At 41.2% G+C, this 20,712-nt stretch overlaps 1 protein-coding gene and 1 non-coding gene across 3 annotated transcripts in view; both read left to right on the top strand.

Moving 5' to 3' along the window:
* The window catches only part of LOC117057578 (E3 ubiquitin-protein ligase UBR3), a 61,436-nt gene extending 41,081 nt beyond the window's left edge, over positions 1-20,355 (top strand). Inside the window, exons 23-30 of one of the 2 annotated variants that reach the window (XM_033168433.1) lie at positions 929-1,389; positions 5,570-5,658; positions 8,804-8,953; positions 9,685-9,818; positions 12,415-12,525; positions 13,560-13,760; positions 14,646-14,782; positions 20,211-20,355. In XM_033168433.1, coding sequence (XP_033024324.1) covers positions 929-1,389; positions 5,570-5,658; positions 8,804-8,953; positions 9,685-9,818; positions 12,415-12,525; positions 13,560-13,760; positions 14,646-14,782; positions 20,211-20,322 — 1,395 coding nt within the window. In that variant the 3' untranslated portion in view covers positions 20,323-20,355. Of the gene's footprint in view, positions 1-928; positions 1,390-5,569; positions 5,659-8,803; positions 8,954-9,684; positions 9,819-12,414; positions 12,526-13,559; positions 13,773-14,645; positions 14,783-20,210 lie in introns of both variants that reach the window. The other variant, XM_033168425.1, reaches the window with a different exon arrangement.
* On the top strand, positions 7,576-7,673 carry LOC117061694. The gene has a single exon (XR_004428126.1). It is a non-coding gene; the product is annotated as a small nucleolar RNA U3 (small nucleolar RNA).
* Positions 20,356-20,712: the final 357 nt, after the last annotated feature.

The raw sequence follows: 20,712 nt of genomic DNA, 5'->3' as shown, positions 1-20,712 counted from the left end.
TGGAAAAGTGGCCACAGTAGGAAGGGCTTTTGTTCTGAAGGGTCCGGAGGAACATGATAACAAAATGTGTGTTGCTCAGGGGCATGCCAAGAGTGGCTGAAGATTACACACCCATGACTCCGTGAGTCATTGCATCCAGCTGTTAACCAGAAGGTTGGTGGTTCTATGATGCCCCTCCACAATACACTTTGTTATAGCATCTAGGTATTCACAGAGCAGTCAGAGCTGCAGGAAACCAACTTTAGGCTAAATAAACTATGGCTTGTTTGCTCATCTGCTAGTAGAATCCAAGCTTCTTCTTCAAACCATGGTTAAAGCAAACTTTTGCTTATGTCCAAACACAGCTAATGTCTGCACAATTGCAATACAGTTGTACCTTGGAAGTCAAATGGAATCCATTCAGGAAGTCTGTTCGACTGCCAAAACGTTTGGAAACCAAAGCGCGGTTTCTGATAGGCTGCAGGAAACTCCTACAGCCAATCGGAAGCCGCAGAAGCCCCATCGGACATTTGGCTGCCAAAAATAGTTCGCAATCCGGAACAGTCACTTCTGGTTTTCAGCATTTGGGAGCCAAAATGTTCGAGAACTAAGCTGTTCAAAAACCAAGATATGACTGTACTTAATTGTGAGTAAGATTGGGGGGGGCTGCTTCAGAAGGGAAGGCTGGAGAGGCAGATGATCTTGTGGCCTGCTTTTAATTGCATTACTTCATTAAGAATTTGGGAGTTGTATGTGTGCACCAGCCTTGGCAGATTGTGAAGTATATTTTAAATGCGAAAGTACTTTTAAGGTGTGGCAGTTTTTTGTTTTAAACAGCTAAGTAACAAATTGAAATTATTTTAAACATGATTTTAGTTTAGCTTGTAGTTTTCACACTTACTGATTACTATATCTAATCCCCCTTTCTTACTTTCCCCCCCCCCTTAAGAATTCAGGAACAGCACAAGTGTTCAGTCTGGTTGCAGAGCGCAGAAAGAAGTTTCAGGAAATCATCAATCGGAATACTACTGAGGCCAATCAGGCTGTTCGACCCAAGACTTCAATGAAATGGTCTGCTCCAGGTGCAACTCCCCAGCTGACAACAGCTATCTTGGAAATCAAAGAGAGCATATTGTCTTTGCTAGTGAAGCTTCACCATAAACTGTCAGGGAAGCAGAACTCTTATTACCCACCCTGGCTGGATGACATGGAAACGTTAATTCAGTGCGAAAACCCTAAGTACTTACATGGGGATGGAATGACTGCAGTGGAAAGGATTTTATTGAAAGCTGCACTTCAAAGCAGATTGAACAAACGTATCATTGAAGAAATATGTAGAAAAGTGACTCCACCTGTACCACCAAAAAAGATTAGTCCAGCAGAGAAGAAAATTTTGGACAAAGAAGAAAGGTAATTGGTGGTGGTGGTGGGGTTATTTCAGTGTTTGAACCGATTAGGAAGTGTGACAGTATTCTGTGTTAACAGGCTTCCAATTCTTCATTTGAGACCTTTATGAATTTAGGGCACTGGTTGGCAGTGGAGTTGACTACCAGACTATTGCCAACTATTGTTGATGCTGGAAGAAAACAGACTGGCAGGAAGAGCTAGGGAAATGGGTACTTGCTGTACAGTGGTGCCTCGCAAGACGAAATTAATTCGTTCTGCGAGCGCTGTCGTATAGCGAAAATTTCGTCTTGCAAAGCACCAACGGGGGAATAGCGGTTTGACCAAAAAAAAAAATCGCGGAAATTTTTCATCTTGCGAGGCAAGCCCATAGGAAAATTCGTCTTGCGAGACAGCCTTTCGCTAGCGAATGCCTTTCGTCTAGCGAGTTTTTTGTCTAGCGAGGCATTCGTCTAGCGAGGTACCACTGTATTTCCTTTTCCCTTGTACCCATGTCTCAAGAGGGAAAATGTTGTCATAATCTGCCCTCCACTGTCTTAACTGACTGTGTGTGCTCATCAGTGTGATACCCGGACATGAGCTTTTGAAATACGAGAGTCACTTTGCGACCTATACCATTGTGTTTGAACGTTCCTGCGCTAGCAATTACCTGATAGAATAACCTGAGCGGGCAAGACTGTGTGTCATCCTGACTCTTTTTGTGGATCCCCACCCCCAGTGTGGTGAAATGGAGACCAGGCCCCTCCCTCCACACCTTTCATGCTGCTTCTCACTCCACCTGACTGTCAAATCACCAAGTAGCTTGGGAGCTATTGCAGCATTTCTTTGCAGAGGTAAAGGTAAAGGTGAAGGACCCCTGACAGTTAAGTCCAGTCACGAACGACTCTGGGGTTGCGGTGCTCATCTCACTTTACTGGCCAAGGGAGCCGGCGTTTGCCCGCAGACAGTTTTTCCGGGTCATGCGGCCAGCATGACATGGCAAAACCAGAGCAGCGCATGGAAATGCTGTTTACCTTCCCGCCAGAGCGGTACCTATTTATCTACTTGCACTTTTGGGGGGTGCTTTTGAACTGCTAGGTTGGCAGGAGCTGGCACTGAGCAACAGGAGCTCACCCAGTCATGGGGATTCGAACCACCAACCTTCCGATCGGCCAGCCCTAGGCTTAGTGGTTTAGGCCACAGCGCCACCAGTGTCCCTCTGCGGAGGAGAGAACATCAAAAGTCATGGGGCATGTGGGAAGGACCTATGCTGGTATGTGGGAAAACTCTCCTCTCCTTCCCCTCCCCACTCCTGCCTGCCATGGGGCTTCTTAAAGCAATGCTAATAGTGGTTTGTTTGTTTGATTGATTGTATTTGTACAGAGTTGTGCTGCAGCTAATCCATGCCGCAAACATACTGTGTGACTCTTAAATGTATTTAAAAAAATATTTTTTATTGATTTTCTTTTCATAACAAATACTCCATATCATCACTTAACATTCATTTTCTAGTTTTTCCCCTCCCTGTTGAACGGACTCATGCGGCTTCTTGCTTCCCCCCCCCCCCCAAATCGCTGCTAACACAGCAGCAAGGTAGCAGGGAAGCTGCGGCAAGTTACTCCCCATTCGGCTGGTCTCCTCAAAACCCCACTCTTCCGTGGGGCTTTTTCAGGGGTACCCTAGCGCTTCCCCTTCAGGTCCAAAATAGCCCGAAACGTTCATCTCTTTACCGGATGATCCGTTTCACGCTGCCATTCTGCTCCACAGACTCTTAAAATATTGGGAAAGCGTGGGACCGGCTGTGAAATGTGTATTTTTTTTAGAACTCACCTTATCTCCGTGATTTCAAGTTGCCTTAATTCCCCCCTCCCATTATTGTGTTTTAATTGTTGCAATTCACCCTGCGACCTTAAGGTGAAGGGTGGGCAATTAATTAAAAATCCAAATTGGCCTTAATGAGGATTGAGTGTGCCTGGTGGCTACAGAATGCTGAATGACTGTTTCGGGGAGGAGGGGATATGGATCAGAGTAGCTTGAACCCGGAACAAGGAGCACTCCTCACACTGCAACATTCGTTGCTGTTGATATTTAGGGTCCCAGCCCCCAGCCCCCGCTCCTTTTGCACTTGCACAAACCTTGGGGCTCCCTCAGTTCTGCAGATCCTTTTCATACATTTGCATAGGTCATGCATCTGTTTTAGCTACATACGGCAACAGCTCACTCCTGGAAATAGAGGAAATGATGCTTGCAAAAAGCCTTGACAGGAGAGGACGAGGAGGGGAGTGGGGAGCCTGCGTACATATGCTTTTTGTGTAAATCCAAAACGAAGATGAATCTCCGCAGGCAATTAAGCTGTTTTGTGTGACCTCAGTGTGTGGAAGGAAGTCGGTAGGAATACAGAGTCCAGTTTGCCATAATGAAGACGGAGCAGGCTGTGAGCAGTCAATGATGACCTATTTTCTGGTTTCTTCGTCCTGCAAAGACAAAACTTGACATCACCCACATAAGTCGTTGCCATAGAAACTAAGGCATAGAGCTAAAGAAGAATTCAGCAGTGCTGCTTTGCAATATTTTTCAATCATGGTGCGGAGCCCCCTGGGCCATGGCAGAAAATCACTGAGGTGTACTGAATTTGTCAGTTTGCTATGGTCTCCTTATTAAGGGTCTCTATTTACAGTTAGCCTGTTTAGCAAAGGCATAGCATGGGTTGAGAGGAACTCCCAGGGGGTGGCGGTGGGGTTCAGTATTCTGAAAGCTGCCTCATGTTCTTGATACACCCTCCTTAAATGGGACTAAATTGTGCTTAACTGGGTACTCGGTTGCACTTGTCATATAATAAGTGATGGTGACGATGTGACAGTGATTTTAAATTGCATACGCTAAATCTTTGGCATCCTTGAAGATCCAGAAGTTTAACTGCATAAGTTACATAATTTTTTTTTATGGGAGTAAAAACTTGCCTATGCATATTCCTCTCATCGAAAGCCACAATTTGGGTGAGAGGATTTACGCACTTGTTAAAGCTATGAAAAATATTTGGTGCCATGTCCTTTGCGTATATCGACTACTAATTAGTCCATTATTGTGACAGGATAATGGCAAAAAAGCATTATATCTAGGGCAGAAGAATTCTGATTTATTTGTTCTTGACAAGTGGTTTGTGCTGTTGAGTTAACATTTCCACTAGCTGTGTAATTACGTTTTCTGTAGGCTTTTGTGTTGTTTCTAGAGCTTTTAGGGAAGCTCACATCTCTCTGAGACAGTAAAAGCATGGTTTTTCATTGTTCAAGACCCCAGCGTTTTAACTGAGTCAGGTTCCTAATAATATCAACATTCATTTTCTGCATACATTTTATCCTGCTGTGAATGTGTTTTTTTTTTTAATCTTATTTTTTATGTTGTGAATCGCCGAGATCTACGGACAGAAGGCAGTATACAAATTTAATTGATAATAATAATAATCTGCCACATCTTTTCACAAGAGACCTATAAAGCCCTAGACAACTTGAGACCTCGATACCTGCAATCGAACTTCTCCCCACACTATCTTGACCAAGCCTTGAGATTTTCCAGGGAAGACCAAGGCTCCTTAGCATACTGTCTTGATGTGTTACACAACATGCCGTTATGTGGGAGAGGGTCTCCTCTGTAGTGGTGCCCTACTTGCAGAATGTCCTCCTCTCTGGCACCAATCTTCTTTTTATTTTGGTGTCAGGCTAAAGCCGGGTTATTCAACCATTTGTAATGGCCATCGCTTCTGTTTTTAAGATTCTTTACTGCTTCATTGTGCATCCATTCCTGATCTGTAGTTGGGAGTTGTTGTTTTAATTACTACTGTGCCCCACTCTGAAATGCTTGGATGGAGGATATATTTTAATCAATTAATAAAGTGTGGTCAATAAAGCCCTCTCTGCAGTGTGGGTGGAGCATGTTCTGCTCCTGTCTTAGACTTGCCTGGAGTTCAACTAAGAGGAGAAGGAAGAGGTAGAGAGGAAGCATACATCAAGGGCTTCTGGTATATTTGGTAGTTAAAGCTTTGGGGTCTTGGGAGATTGACATGCAATAACATCTGGCAAAAATGACAGTTTCGGGTTTTATGCAATGTTTAAGATCTTCTTGTACTCTGCCAACCTAAAAACCAGAGCTTATGAAATTGAGCTGTCTTGGCATTTGTTCACAATTGTCCACCTTCTTCTCTTTCACCTAGGCGACAGAAGGCCAGGGAGAGGCAACAAAAGTTGTTGGCTGAATTTGCATCAAGGCAGAAAAGCTTTATGGAAACCGCCATGGATGTTGGTAAGGTTTTATTCTCCATTTTTCTTAATGTGGTTTTTTCCCCCAGGTCTCAAGATGTTTGCAAATGAGGCTAAAGAAGTATTGTTTCCTAGGGCACATTTAATTATAAGAAACAGGATATTTAGACTGAAGGGAGCGAGAAACAGCTTCCCCACTGGAGTTCATTGTAGAACCCTCAACGAAAGTTGTTGTTTTTGCCATAAAAGTAGTGGCTCAGTCTTCTGGTTTAGCCACATAACTGGTAGATCCAGTGTCTGATGCCAGAGGCACCCGCGGCTTTTGATTGGCTGCAGGAGCTTCCTGCAGCCCATCAGAAGCCGTGCCACGTCGCAGAAGTCAGTCTCCACGCAGCGAGGCCTCTGCACCGTGCCCGTTTAGCGCGGGGACTAACCAAGTGGGCGGCAGGGTCGGCAAGGTTCGCAGGCCAGATTAATGAGCTTGGCAGACCGTATCTGGCCCGCAGACCATAGTTTGGTGACCTCTGGCTTACTGTAAGGCGTTGCAGAAACGCACAATATTTAGTGTCAAGTTAGGCATTATTCTCATGGATCAGATACATTGGCTGAGATAGTTTCAGAAATCTAGTGCTACTTGATATTTCATTTGAGGGTTTTGCTCTGTTTCGTTTTTAAAAATGTATACATTTGTCATTTTTGAAAGCTGTCTGTGGTCAATTATGAGTACCAACCATACATTTTATCCACAGTTCCTTTATTCACAGTACATAATCTGCTATTTGCTGGTTAAAAAACCAGTTGTGGTTAGTGGTAGCAATTGCCCTAGTGTAGTGGTAATTGTTTTCATTTATTTTCCCAGTTGCTTACAAATGCCTAGGTAATCTCAATATGACCCACTATATACCATAATGGAAAAGAATGGCTGTTTCTGAACCATTGAGAATGTTCCCTTCTCTTACAATAAAGCTGTGTGCAGAATCCACTAATTCCAGTTAATAATAACGCTTGCACATATTGCTTTTGAGCTGCTGTATCCTTTTAGCTAGATCTACATGTAATGTTCTCCAGCCTGTATGATCGAACTGCATAACTATGAACTATGCATTTGCTTTATTTAAAGTAATATATTCAAGTTTTGAATTTAGGCCTGTACTGCAGTGGCTTTGAAATCTGGTTTGGAAAACTTTTTTTTTAACCGTTATTAAACAACACACGGATTTTGTGCCAAAATCTAAAGTCACTCACTGTGTGCTGCTTTCATGCGCCACAGCAATGAGGACACTTTAACAAGATATGCTGTCTTTAGTTAACTGGTTGATTTAATCATTTTCAAGCAGCTATAGCAATTGCCTAATAAATCAGTGATATTATTGAAGATGCTTGCTCCTTCCCTATACTGAACAACAGAGGCGGCATCCTTATTGTTGCTATGGTCCTGCTGTTGTGTAGTTAGTAATCAAAACATTGCGTATTCAAATCCTATTGATTTCAGCAGGAAAAGTTGAAACACACATTTTAATAATCTGTCCAAGTACAGGAATACTCAGTGCAGGATGTTCCTTCTGCATGGCTGTGCAGCCTGTGGCTGGAGGGATAACCAGATGTAATGGTTAAAACAATAATTTAATGAATTGTTTTCTATACAGATAGATATCCTATGATTCTGTAGATTGATGATTGATTTGTATAGTGTGGTTGACTTCTCTGTCACAGCAAGTCTTAACATTTGAATGTGTTAATATTCAGTACTCAGTTGAAAATGCTTGCCATTATATTTCCAAAGCCTTTAAAAAAGCTTTTATAAAGTGATTTATTAGGAAAGCTTTCCTAATGGATTCTTTTTTATCTTTGGAAATGGAGACCGGAATTCCTTTATAGGTTGAAAACATATAGGAGAAAGGTTGTTTTCCTATTTCCTATTCACATAATGTCTACCTTCCCTGAGATAAATTAATATGGAAAGACTATACTTTTAGGGATCACTTCTATAGTGCATAACTAGAGAAATTAATATAGAAATGCACTGGTTTTTAAACATGCAAATTACAGTACTGTATTCATTTCATCTGTTGTTCTTCCATTTGCCACTGGGTGGTGGTAAAAGTGCATATAGTGTCAATAACAATAAGCTTAAGTGTCAAAGACAATATGCTTTTCTTTTCTTCCTGCTCCATGCCCCCCCCCCCCCCCGATTTTGTCCTTTGGCAGCATTGCCATTATGAAACTAAAGGAAAACAGCATCTTCCCTGTGACCAGGGTTACACTTTTCTCCTTGCCTGTGATAATGAAGTTCCCCGTCAGGGACTTGAATGTGCAGCCAATCTTTGCAGAAAGCAGTTTTGCCAGCCCAATGCTTGGGGTTTTGCTCACCATAGAGCTGGCAAAGCTCCTTGTGCTGTGATTCCTGGCAACCAGCTGGCTGTTGGGGGCTTCAGAAGCACCTTGCAAGGGACTTTGACAAGTGGGCAGAACAACCCACCTATAATTTATCTGATTACATCGGTTTATTGGCCAGTGGGTTGTCTCACTCCCCTGCCAAAGTTGGTCCAAGTGGGTGGGGACAGATAATGATCTGGCCCACCAGGCTAAAAGTGTTCCCCACCCCTGTTGTAGTTCCTCAGTGAGAGAAACATCCCACATTATGCTTTTTAAATGATGTTCTGGTTTTTCTCATCCGTTGCCTCATACCAAGTCCCAACTTTTCAAAGTTTGGATTGGAAATGCAGGAGTTAGATAGATAAGGGGCTATTGAGATGAAACACATGGAACATTCCAGTGCCTCCACATTAATTAATAAATCAGTGATGGTGGTGGTTGTTTGATTTGATGTGCATTTTTTCTTTTTGTGTACATATGTTGGCTGCAGCTATATAGATTACAAAACTGGCCAATGCAGCAACTTCTCAGTCTCTTCCTGTAGTGGAGGTAGGGACAGGCTTGCCCTACCACCCACTCTCTCTCTCTCTCTCTCTCTCTGTATAACATAAAAATGATTTATAGTAGCATGGAGATAAAGCTCAGTGTGGACAAAATTAAATATATGTACCATCCTTAGGTTGAAAATAGTAACACGCTGCATTTTATAATTGTCATAATGGTCCAACTGACAGGCCTACGTTGCATTTTACCCATTTACTTACGAGAGTGTCAGTTCTTCACTAATACAGTTTCTTTCCTCTGATCCTTAGAGTCACCAGATGCAGAAATTGCTATGGAGATAGCAACAGCAGAACAGCATGTCCCCGAAGCTGTGTATGATTGTGTTATTTGTGGACAGAGCGGCCCTTCCACTGAGGAGCGACCGGCTGGATTAGTTGTGCTCTTACAGGCCTCTTCAGGTAAGAAACAGCTTACTGAGTTGGAAGGAGATAGGTAGATATCTGAGAATATTTTAACGGCAGCTAGCAAGGAGCTGCAAGAAAAGTGTACATACGGCCATCTCACATGGTTATATTCTTGAGCTTTTTGTTGTATAAAACCAAAGCGAGGAACCTTTTTCTCCCTGGGGGTTGTGTGCCCCATCATGGCAACCTCCACATGCCCCTTATGGACAGGGTCAGAGACACAGGTGGGTGGGGCGACAGACAGGATTCTTACCTTTGCACTGTATGCTGCGTTCTAGACCATGCAGAAGCCAGAGGTTTCTATCCATGCACACCCTCTCCATCTGCTATCCAGGAAAGCAAGGTGCATTATCACACTTTGCAAACACATTTCTGCCAGCAAAATCGCTGGTTAGGAAGCCATGGACCTAGCCAGGCAAGAGTGCATGTCCTGCTGGGAGAATATGGTGTGGATGTGATCTGTGGCTAAAAAGTAGAGGGGGAAGGATTCCCACCGTCTCCCAATTAAAGGGCTGTTGGCTCCTCCCCTCAGCCGACCGGATTGGTCAGCCTCTGGGGAGAAGCACCGGGAATCCGGCCAATCGCGCAGGGGCTGTGTTTCAGCCCCTGCGCATGTGCTCGGGTCGTGATGCCCGCAACGCCACCTCCTGCCTATAGGCGGAAGTGGCTTTGTGCTTCGTTTCCTGCTCTGCTGATGATGACATTATTTCTCTTTCTCTCTGCAGTTTTGGGGCAATGCCGCAATACTACTGAGCCCAAGAAGCTGCCAACCTCTGAAAAGGAGCAGATTTATCCTTGGGATACTTGTGCGGCAGTGTACGAAGCCCGCCTCGCCACTTTACAGCACTTCTTTAAAGATGTAAGTTTTCCGCAGCAGTATGTTGCGACGGTGTTTTGTTTCTTACGCTTCGTTTAAATATTTAGCTATATTAACTGCTATAATTTTTCTTACGACTTTGTTGAATTCAAATACCAACTACGAATTCCTTCAAATGATCTCTGTGAGGGTTCCACGGGGATTAGCGTCTGCGAGAACCTGTCTCTGATTGTGCACACTGTTCAGTTTAGGACATGTATGTTAAAATGCTTGCTCTGCAGTGAAAATAGTTGTTTATCAGTGTCATAATTAGGACTGTGGCAAACCAGCAGTTTTAAGGGCATTTTGTCTCCCAGAAGAGGAGTGCAATTTGAAAGAGAGAGAGCACTTCTTCGTGGCAGTGATTTCATCTCCATTCCTCCTCCTCCTCCTCCTCCTCCTCCTCTTCCTCTTCCTCTTCCTCTTCTTCACCTCCTTCCAAAAAACAAAACCCTGTTTAAAAACTATTGACTCTGGTACTGGGATCAGCAATGATGGAATAGAGCCCTGACCTTCATCACATTTCCTCCTAAGAATGCCTCTTGAACGATACGAGCATGTTTGCGCAAAAAAAAGGAGAGAGGAGTACACTATTGTCCTGGCAAACTGTTTCAGGGCCCTGTAGTTGTAGTTCAGAAAAAAAAAATATTGAAATTGCTCCGCATAATTTGTCACCTACAAATGGAATGGTGAATTTGGCTGGATCCTGATTACAACTCCTTGTTTGTGAAATGAATATACAACTGAAGGAATTTTAAAAAATGTTTGGAGTCATGAACTAAGAAATCGGGTGTCATTTTCTGCTTCACTTTGTTGCCATATCTTCTACCTCTCATTTACATTGTTTGCTGAAAGGAGCAAAGCCACATGCAATAATATTTCCCTCTGTAGAGGGGAAACAAAATAATTTCACATCCTTATACCCTTTCCTTAGAGCAATTGGGAGGCACTAAACATGGCTTTTCAACAACTAGCAGGTAGACCTTGTTACTATATCTAGTTAAAATATTCCCATAAAACCAGAATTTACTTAAATTGTAATCTAAAAGCATGCTTCCTTTTTAGCCAACTGATGAATGAATAGTTTGGGGTGGATGCATAACCCTCTGCACACAAAAGAACATTTTCATCCCTTTCAAACGTTTTAGTCATTTTTATTGTTTAGTTAAAAATGCATTTGATTGTGTGAAAAGATCTGAAGTGCCTTGGTACCTATTAGCAGAGCACTTTATTAGCAATTCTAGACCTTTCTGAAATGCAGCATTTTGTGCACTGGGAATCCTCCCACTTAGGAAACTGAATTACTCTTTGATTTTTTTTAAAAAAAGTATAGTCCAACTCAGATATTACTTGGATCAAATGTTTTTGCTTTCTTTCAGCTTTCCAGATCATTATTGTGCTAAAATGGTCACAGTAGGAAATAATTAATCCTTAAATTTCTTTTGGCACAGAAACAGAAACCTCTGTTAAAGCCCTTGAATAGTTTGTTCACCTCAGCTAAGGAATAGCGGAACAAATCCTGTTTTTCTAAAGTTACTTTTTCCAATTTTTTAAACACACACACGGCTTTTATTCAGCTGGACCTCAATGGAGCTCATTTCCAGCAACTTTCAGGTGTGTGCCATTGCCATTCTAAGAGAACAAGGGAGAAGTTCATGTCACCTCTTTTTCTAGAATAATAAATAGTACTGTGTATAATAATAATAATAATAATAATAATAATAGGAAAAACCAGCAGCAGTTCACATCTATGATACTTAACAATCAATTCGTTCATTTTAAATTAAACATAAATTCATATGAGCCCTCCATATGTCCAAATAGGTATCGTCATGAAACTGATATCTGTAATAAATATGTTCAAATGTAGCCAGGTAGTATGGTCCACAGACCATCGAATCCTTCCAGGCTTATTTGCGATTTAGGTGAGAAGTATAAAATTTTAACCTACTTTATAAATTCTTTAGAAAATCTACATTTGTCCAAAGTAGCAAACATAAACTGCTTTGGTGGTATCCTAGCATCCGCTGAGAATCACCTTTCAGGTGAGTGCTAACGGGACCTTTTCAGCATCTAAGGAAATAAGTGCAGCTGGATCAGTTCTAAGACTGTTTAAAGCAGCCAGTTGGGTCGCCAGTCTTGGGTGATGAGCTCCCTGTCTATGCTGAATAAAACTTGCTTGATTCACATGCAGTACAGTTAATACCACTGCCTGAACTCTTATTAGCCAGAATATCTGTTCATACCCTAACATCTGTTCCAGTTAAAGAAATTGGCCTATAACTTGCAAAAATTGTCATGGTCTTTACCAGGCTTAGATGTAACAGAAATATATGCATCATACATTGGAAGTTGAACAGGAACCTTATACGAAGACCTTTTGATAAACACATAGATGATTAGGAATAAAAAACCTTACTTTCTTGTAGAATTCCATAGGGAAGGTGTCTGGCCCTGGCTTCTTCATGGTCTTCACTTCTATGTTTAAATTAAACAACTAATTACATGTAATTTATTTTAATTGTGATTAATTTACATTTTAATTGATGGTGGAAATATATATGTTTTGTTTTTTTACCCCCCCCCCCTTTTTAAAAAGAGTTCCTGTCTGCAATCGGTATCAATTGGCTGGGAAGGAGGCGTGTATGTACAAACCTGTGGCCACACGTTACACATAGATTGCCATAAATCCTACATGGAATCATTGCGGGTAAGTTAAAATGGAAATTTCCGGATATTGAGCTTTTTTACTCATTAAAAATACTATAGGCTTTGCTGTTGACATCGATAGAATCCCAGTGATGCCTTTATGTACCATCTGGATTTTTTAAAGAAGCTGCAAAATCCATCTTTTGAAATACAATGCAATGCTTTATCTCCCCCCCCCCCACCTCTCCCCACTTAAATACTCTCATATATAATGCATTATGGTATTGGCCAGGAAAAATACAAAAATAAGTTTTCAAAGCTGTACTATTTCATTGTAGTTGGATGGGCTCCACAGTACTCTGCCTCTGTTGTGTTTGGTAACATTTGAATTTGCTGGTCTGCTATGTTAGAAACATCTGACTATGGTGTGCAGTGATGAGCTGTGCAGGTGAGGCAGCAATGGGGCTTAAATTACTGCTTCGCGGGCTTCATCTAACAGATTCAAATAAGATAGTTTCCATACCAAAGCTTATGGGAGGAAGTCAATGCGACACCATGGAGACTGGTACATCAGTGCAAACATTAGTTGAACCCGGTCCATAGTCTTTCAAGTGTTTTGTTGAGGTTGTTACAGATACCTAGGATAGGAAAAGGATGATTCAGTTCTCTTTTCCTAGAGAAGCACTGTTGCCATGTCTACAGAGAATTGAATATTTGCTGCTATAATTTACAAGTAGAGAGTACTTATCATTAAGGACCCTTAAAAAAAAAGTCCACCCACCCACCCCCAAAATGCTCTTCCCTTAATATCCCTCTCCTGCTTGTTGGTTTTCTGCTGCAAATGGACCTTGCACTGGCATTAAAAGGCAAACACAAAGCTGGGAATTCTGTGTTTGCATTACAGTGATGAAAAGGTTGTCTGAATAATTAGAAGTCTTTAACATTAAGCATTTATTCGTTAAATTGGTTGGTTACAAAAATAACTACACTTTAACTTGTAGCTGAGCAATTGTTCTTTTATTTCTGGCCTTGCTGTTGTCACTAGAACTTAGCATTGTCGCTTCACGAATTCATTTGTATTTTTATTTCCTTTAGAACGACCAGGTTCTCCAGGGCTTTTCAGTGGACAAAGGAGAATTTACTTGTCCTCTGTGCAGGCAGTTTGCTAACAGCGTTCTTCCATGTTATCCTGGCAACAGTGTGGAGAGGAGCCTTTGGCAATGTCACAGTAACAAGAATATGCAAGATCTCATAAAGGAGGTGGAAGATCTTCAAGAGCAGCTGGGAACTTTCCCAGTAAGCATCAGTGTAAGGCAGAAAGATCCTTGTTAATTTGTCTCCATCTTTCAACATTCCTTTTCATTCTCTCTTTCTCTCTCCTTCCCCAAACTCATTTGTGCTTTGTAGAATTTTAAAGCTGAATATCCTCTCCCATCTCTCTGTTAAGCACTTAAGAGCTTAAATAACGTTAACATTTTAACAGTTAAGCTCTGTTACATCACCTTTAAAATAGGATATGATTATGTGAGCGTTTTGCTCCTGCATTTCAGTCTATGTATTTATTGGTCATTAAAAGTCATTTTTGCAGCTTCTCATCTTATGCAGAACTGAATTGTATTACATGGAACTCATAATTTCTTTATGATTCAAAGCATCAATCACTTGTAACTAGAAACCATTTGAAGTGTGTCAGTCAAGAGAGCAGATTATTCCTTTTACTAGGACTTTTATGCATTTTGAAGTTTCACAGTGACATTCAAAAAGGTGCAGTTAAAATTATAAGTTTTACTGTGCTCCAGCCTTAGTTATAGATAAGTTAAAACAGTACTTTTTCTTGAGATGTATTAGTGCTTTAAAATTCTGTGTTCATGCTGACTTATTCCAATGTATGCCTAGTTGAATATGTTTATTATAAAATGGATATGGTGCCTTTGAGGGCAAACTCCTTCAAGGCGGTTTACAATAAAACATAGAAATAATTGTACCATTTTAAGAGTGCTTCGTCCATCACCATAACTGTTTAGATTTAGTTTCATTCTGTAGAATTCAGTATTTCAGCTGTTGATGTATGACTGTTACATAATTCGTAAAAGTAATTCTTAACTTTCCGAGGGTGTCTTTAATTCTGGAATCACCCCTTACTGTAGCTAAGTGAAGTCAGCCATCTTTCTTTTTTTACAGTCAGAAACCAATTTAAGTAAAGAAATGGAGTCTGTGATGAAGGATATCAAAAGTACTACCCAGAAGAAATATACTGACTATAGCAAGACTCCTGGATCACCAGACAATGACTTTCTTTTCATGTATTCTGTAGCCAGGTAGGTACAACATCTGTTTTACAGTCCCTTCCTGTTTGTCAACTACTTGTTACCTCTTTGGTTAAATAAACTGCATGCTTGCTATTTTTCCTGTATCGTGGCAAAGCTCCCTTGACTAACTGGGTTTTGAAGAGGACTCTTAACAGCGTCATGCATAGGGCCAGAGGTTCTTCATAACTAGTGTTACACCCATTTCCCTTGAGAGTCTGAATGTTTGCGCTTGAGCAGATTTTTTCCATTCTCTTCAGTGCTCAAATACACATATATTCCACTTTTCCTTGGAGTGAAAGCAGGGTGCCGTCCTGTGTTTTAGGGCTCAGGGTTTGATTGCAGCTTCTATGTTGCAAAAAGGTGAAGGACGTCTGTGCGTGGAGTGCAGTCCGTATACATTGAAGCAAGTGGTTTTTACAGCTCTCAATTCTGCTTTATTACCTATATCCACAAGTGTTGCTTGCAGATTCTATTTCATTAGTCTCTCTTCCTTCTAATCTTTTGTGCATTAACATTAAAAACCTTGACTATGGGGGCATGCATGAACATGTGCACACATAAACATGATAATGTAATTTGGATAGTGGGATGTTTGGATTTTTAATGTAAGGTAGTGGAGAGCGCTTAACTACTTTAGACCTGTAACTTTCAATTTATTGCTTAAGGTAATACAGGCGCTTCTTACAAGATATTTTGTACTTAGTTCTAGGGCAAGAGTCTGGAACCTTTTTTGGTTCCTTGGGCAAGATCCTTATTAGGAGTTGCCTTGCAGGACAAATTTGAAACTTAAAAAGAGCAGGGAAAGGGCTGGAATCTCTGTTTATCAGCCTATGCAGAATTAAACTCTGTCCTCCTGTCCTTCAGCTGTGACATCATCCATGGGCATACTGGCTGGCCTGTATTTATCTTCAGGTTCCCCATCCTTGTTGTAGGAACAGAGAGCAGTTCTGGAAATGAGGGTAGTGGAAGAAATCCCTGAGCCCAAGCCCAAATGGGTATATTTGTGTTGCATATGGACCAAAGTGAACAAAGACTGCAGTTTTTGTAGAGTTGAGATGAGAGCTGTTTGTAAACTGTTCCCCACTCATCAGTAGGAATACTTGAAACTTAAATTGCTGACTCCATGAGATATATATTTCTAATACTTCCTAATCAATACACCGGGAAGAACTTTTTTAAAAAAGAATTCCCATTGATAAGACTTTCAGAAGCTTTCATTGCAGAAAGTTGAAAACGTGAGGTCAGCCCTCTTGACTGCGGTTTTCCTTATTCCCTTCCGCCATCTTGAAAGTGTTTAAAATGTGGGAAGGAGAGTAGCTGACACGTCAGAGTGCTGATTATGGTGGAAAGGTTTCCCCAGATTTTCATTTTGTTTATAACTTAGTCTATTTTCTGTAAAACCATGCAAGCAACTAGTTCAGCCTGTAAGCCAACCTACTGATTACCATTAGTATTCCAATTCCTTGTCTTGTTACAGAGATACTATCACTTCCAGATTTCTTCTGGTGCCCCCACCATCCATGCTATTGCCTACCTCTTCCTCCCCCCATAATAAGCTCTTTCTAGTTTGTCTGTTTTGAATTAAGTTGCTATTGTACACATGTACTCATTCGCCTTCGATAATTTAATCATTCGTCTGCAAGCTTCTCTTGACCTAGTGTTCCCCTAAACCAACAGTACACATCACCAGCTGCTTTACAAGTCAGTGGAGATGCCCCAAGGCATCCTCCACCCCCATCTCATTATTTTTTTAGCATAATATATCAAAATTATTGGTGCATGTGGGTCTTTCAAGAGAAGTTTGTGCAGCATTTTCTTGAACCTTCAGAAATCCAGTGAAGCTATGAAGAACAGTGATTCCTCCCCCCGCCCCCAAGATTGATGAATGGTTTTATACCCTGACCTTTATAATTAAAAAAAAGGAACTGAAAGTGGTTGGAAAACGCATCCTGCAGTCCTCAAACCTCTTGCCTCTTACTCGTAAGCGGGCATTTTTGTTAAGCAGAGAATTTCAGGACTCTGGCTTTTATCAGTGGACTTTAGAGGTCATTAAAGGTCATACGATGCAACCCTTTGCAGAGAAGAAAAAATTACTGTACCGAACCAGTCTTAATCAATGTTAGTTGAGAGTAAGATCTTGCTGAAGTAGCTTTGAAAAGAGCATTTTTAATTTGCTTCCTAAGTTGGCAACTTAAAAGTTAAAAAAAAAGGTAAAGGACTCCTGACAGCTAAGTCCAGTCATGATCGACTCTGGGGTTGCAGCGCTCATCTCACTTTACTGGCCGAGGGAGCCGACATTTGTCCACAGGCAGTTTTTCCGGGTCATGTGGCCAGCATGACTAAGCCGCTTCTGGTGAACCAGAGCAGCGCACGGAAACGCCGTTTACCTTCCTGCCGGAGCAGTACCTATTTATCTACTTGCACTTTGACGTCCTTTTGAACTGCTGGGCTGGCAGGAGCTGGGACTGAGCAACAGGAGCTCACCCCGTTGCAGGGATTCGAACCGCCGACCTTCTGATCGGCAAGCCCTAGGCTCAGTGGTTTAGACTACAGCGCCACCCATGTCCCTAACTTAAAAGTACATTGATTTAAAAAAAAAATTTATGCCAGGGACTAGTGGGGATGTCTCCCTTGAACCATTTTTCTCATATCATATGACATGCAGGTTTTGATTCTCCCAACATTATAGGACCAGCTTCAGGTTTTTGCTGGACAAGATAGCTAACTTTGGGCCTGATCCCTTTTACTCCCATAGCAGGAGTCTAGTGGCCAGAAGTCTGTGAATGAGCCAGTATCTGAAACTATGGTTTGGATCTGACTTGTTCTTGCTAAACAGAGTTTAAACAAACCAAGTTCCCTGTATTTGACTTAACCACTGCTGAAGCCCTAGAATTAGGGAAATCGGTTTAAAAGTGGTAGCAGTTGCTTCTGTTTGCTGCCAAGTAGCAGCAAACTGAAAAAAAGAAAGGAGCATACAAGTCCGATACTCACTGCGGCTTGTTCACAAAACTACAAGTTTTTAGTAATAAATATTAGACAACATGTGAACTAAACAGTTAAGTTTACAGTTATTGTTACATGCTGTTGTGAGAGTTTTCTGTCTACTCTGGTCATTCAGATACATATCAAAGAACATCTTCCTCTAACTCTCAAACACCTTTTTGGGGAAATCCTGTGTGATTCATAATAGAGATAATCAACATCATTTCATTTATATATATATTTTAAAAAGCCTGCTAAGAGTGGGTAGCTTTAAAAGAAATAGTGTTCACATAACATTGATTGTGACCCTTTGAATTCGGCCATGTGTTTCTCATTACAAACATATTTCAAGTTTATTTATATAATTGTCATTCCGTAAGCTTTTCAACAGTATTTTAAGAAATGTAACGTTAACAAAAATGAGGCTTGATTCCATCCTGTCCCCAAGCGTTTCTCAAGGAGGGCACAGGCAGACATGAATGCTTGACAGGAATCTAGTTATGTAATTGCTGGCAGAGGCTACAATAAGAGAACCCTTTTGTGCTGTGTTCTCTGCATGTGAATGGATCACTGCAGGGGAAACAATGCGTTTTAGGGAAATGTTTGCCCTGCTCTCATGTGGGATCACTTTCAGGCATTTGAGGGTTCAGATGGAAGTCATGCTTAAATCATTGAGAAAGAGAGAGAGAGAGAATTCAGACAGGCTTTTGTGAGGTCTGAATATTCTATCAGGGGAAAAGTGTCTAGTAAAGCTCTGGAGCCATATGGAGGAGAATGTTTGAAAGCACATCCAAAATGAATTTACTTGTATTAGACTAAGTCAGGGGCGTCCAAGTTTCAAGAGTCTGTGATCTGCTCACAGTATTAAAAAAAACCTGGCAGTGATCTACCCATTGTCAGAGTTGTTGAGCTTGAGGACTTGTGTCCTTGCTGCAATGAAGACTAAACCCTTTGGAAGTGAGTGACTTTCAATGGCTGTAGAGCGAGACACGCAATTTCAGTAGCCACCTCCTCCATATCTGCAGAAGGCATTTTTGCTGCGTTGAGTATGTCTTGTTCATTTAGAGCAATCCTTGAAGTTGTCTTGGGTGTTAGTGTCTTTTTACACTGGACACGAATGTTTTGCTGAGAAGCAAAGGTGAGAAACCTTGGATACCTGACAAAATGGATTGCTTAAAAGATTTCCAATAACGGTTAAGCAAATATTTTTCGTACAGTAAGTGCAGGCGATTTTACTCGAGGCAGTAAATTAGAAAAATTAAAAAGGTGTGCAAATAAACACGTGTCTCATTAATATTCCACAGTGAATTAACCTGTGATCTGTGTCCCCTGTTCTGTCCACTAATATGAAATTCGTGTCCCAGCTTCTTTGCTGGTAGCTTTTTAGAAGTTCAGCAAGCGCTGCAAATCGCCCGAAGAGTGGAAAATTCCCTTGTCACGTGGATGCCCTTATCAGCAGCAACCAGATGGAGCTCAGAGCCCAAACATTATCAATGTTAAATTGCTTTTTCCTGGTGTAGGGAGGATTAAAGCGTTCCTTCAAAAATTGGTGACATAAGCTGCAAACTTAGGGATATTAATATTTTGAAATGTTACTATTTTAGTAATGTGCTAATATATTTTAACAAACATTCTATAAAGAAAGTCATCTTCTGACTGATGCATCTGGAATCTTTGCAAAATATTTTGCTTTGAATGAAATACTTCCAGCTTCCCTGCATTCTTCTGATTAGCTATACTCAGTGTAATGCCGCAGTTTAGTGGCTAACACAGCACACCTAAGGGGGGTCTGTTAAAGTGACGAAACCTCTGCTCTCTCTCTCCTCCCTCTTATTCCTTCTCACTCTGGGAAGAAAATAACAATCAATTGAGCTGTTGGCTAGAAATTTAAAGCACTGAGAAAAATCAGGTATCTGCTGAGCTTCCTGAATAGCTCTGGAAAACCTAGGCAGCTTAAAATCAGGTGGCTCTGGAGAGACTTTGTCAAATACTGTCCTGCCCGTATTTCATGGGGAGGGTTCTGTGCGTATTTGAGGCTGAGACTTCTCCTAGTAATGCAATAGCTGGTGGCTGATGTCACAAATATATATTTACAGAAATACGTTTTCAGTAGTCCCACCCATACTCCGTGGTAAGCTACTTTTGAAGAAGTGTGCATGCACACGAAAGCTCATACCAAGAACTAACTTAGTTGGTCTCTAAGGTGCTACTGGAAGGAATATTTTTATTTTTTATTTTGTTTTGAATATTTGCATAGTTATTGTTTCATTATGCACTGGTGTATAGGTCAAGAGACTCTCTTTCTACCAAATCTTCTGGTTGCAAAACATTAAGGGGGGGAATAGAATAGATGCACCAGCCTTGATCAAAGTGAAGGGAAACGTACAGGGGCAGTTTCATTTCTTTAAAACCTCTGGATAATTTACATATAGCCTACTGTATTCTGTTTATTCAGGACCAACTTGGAACTTGAACTGGTTCACCGGGGAGGCAATCTGTGTCTAGGAGGTGCAAGCACTGCTGGGAAGAGATCGTGTTTACGTATGTATAAAGTTGTCTCAATGTAATTCAGATTGATTTAAATATTTATTTTTTATTTATTAAATCTATACACCGCCCTTCATCCAAAGATCACAGGGTGGTTCACAGCATAAACATACAAAATGAGGACACAAAATACGTAGTAAAACAAACCGATATTCCCCCTCCCACAAACACATTTAAAAGGCCATAAGAGTGTTAATCAGCTGAATGCCTGGTTGGAGAGAAATGTTTTCGCCTGGTGCCTAAATATATGTAATGAAGGCACCAGGTGAGTCTCTCTCTGGGGCGCGCACTCTATATTATGTTCACAGGATCCGGTTCAGTTCATAAGAGGATATGAACCGATATGCCCTAAAGATCCATGTTGTCAACTCAAACTACATTGATGCGTGTGGCAATGTTTCTAATGTTAT

The sequence above is a fragment of the Lacerta agilis genome, chromosome 1 (assembly GCF_009819535.1).
Source record: "Lacerta agilis isolate rLacAgi1 chromosome 1, rLacAgi1.pri, whole genome shotgun sequence".
In the NCBI taxonomy this organism is placed as follows: Eukaryota; Metazoa; Chordata; class Lepidosauria; order Squamata; family Lacertidae; genus Lacerta; species Lacerta agilis.
This window is presented reverse-complemented; position numbering and strand designations above follow the sequence as displayed.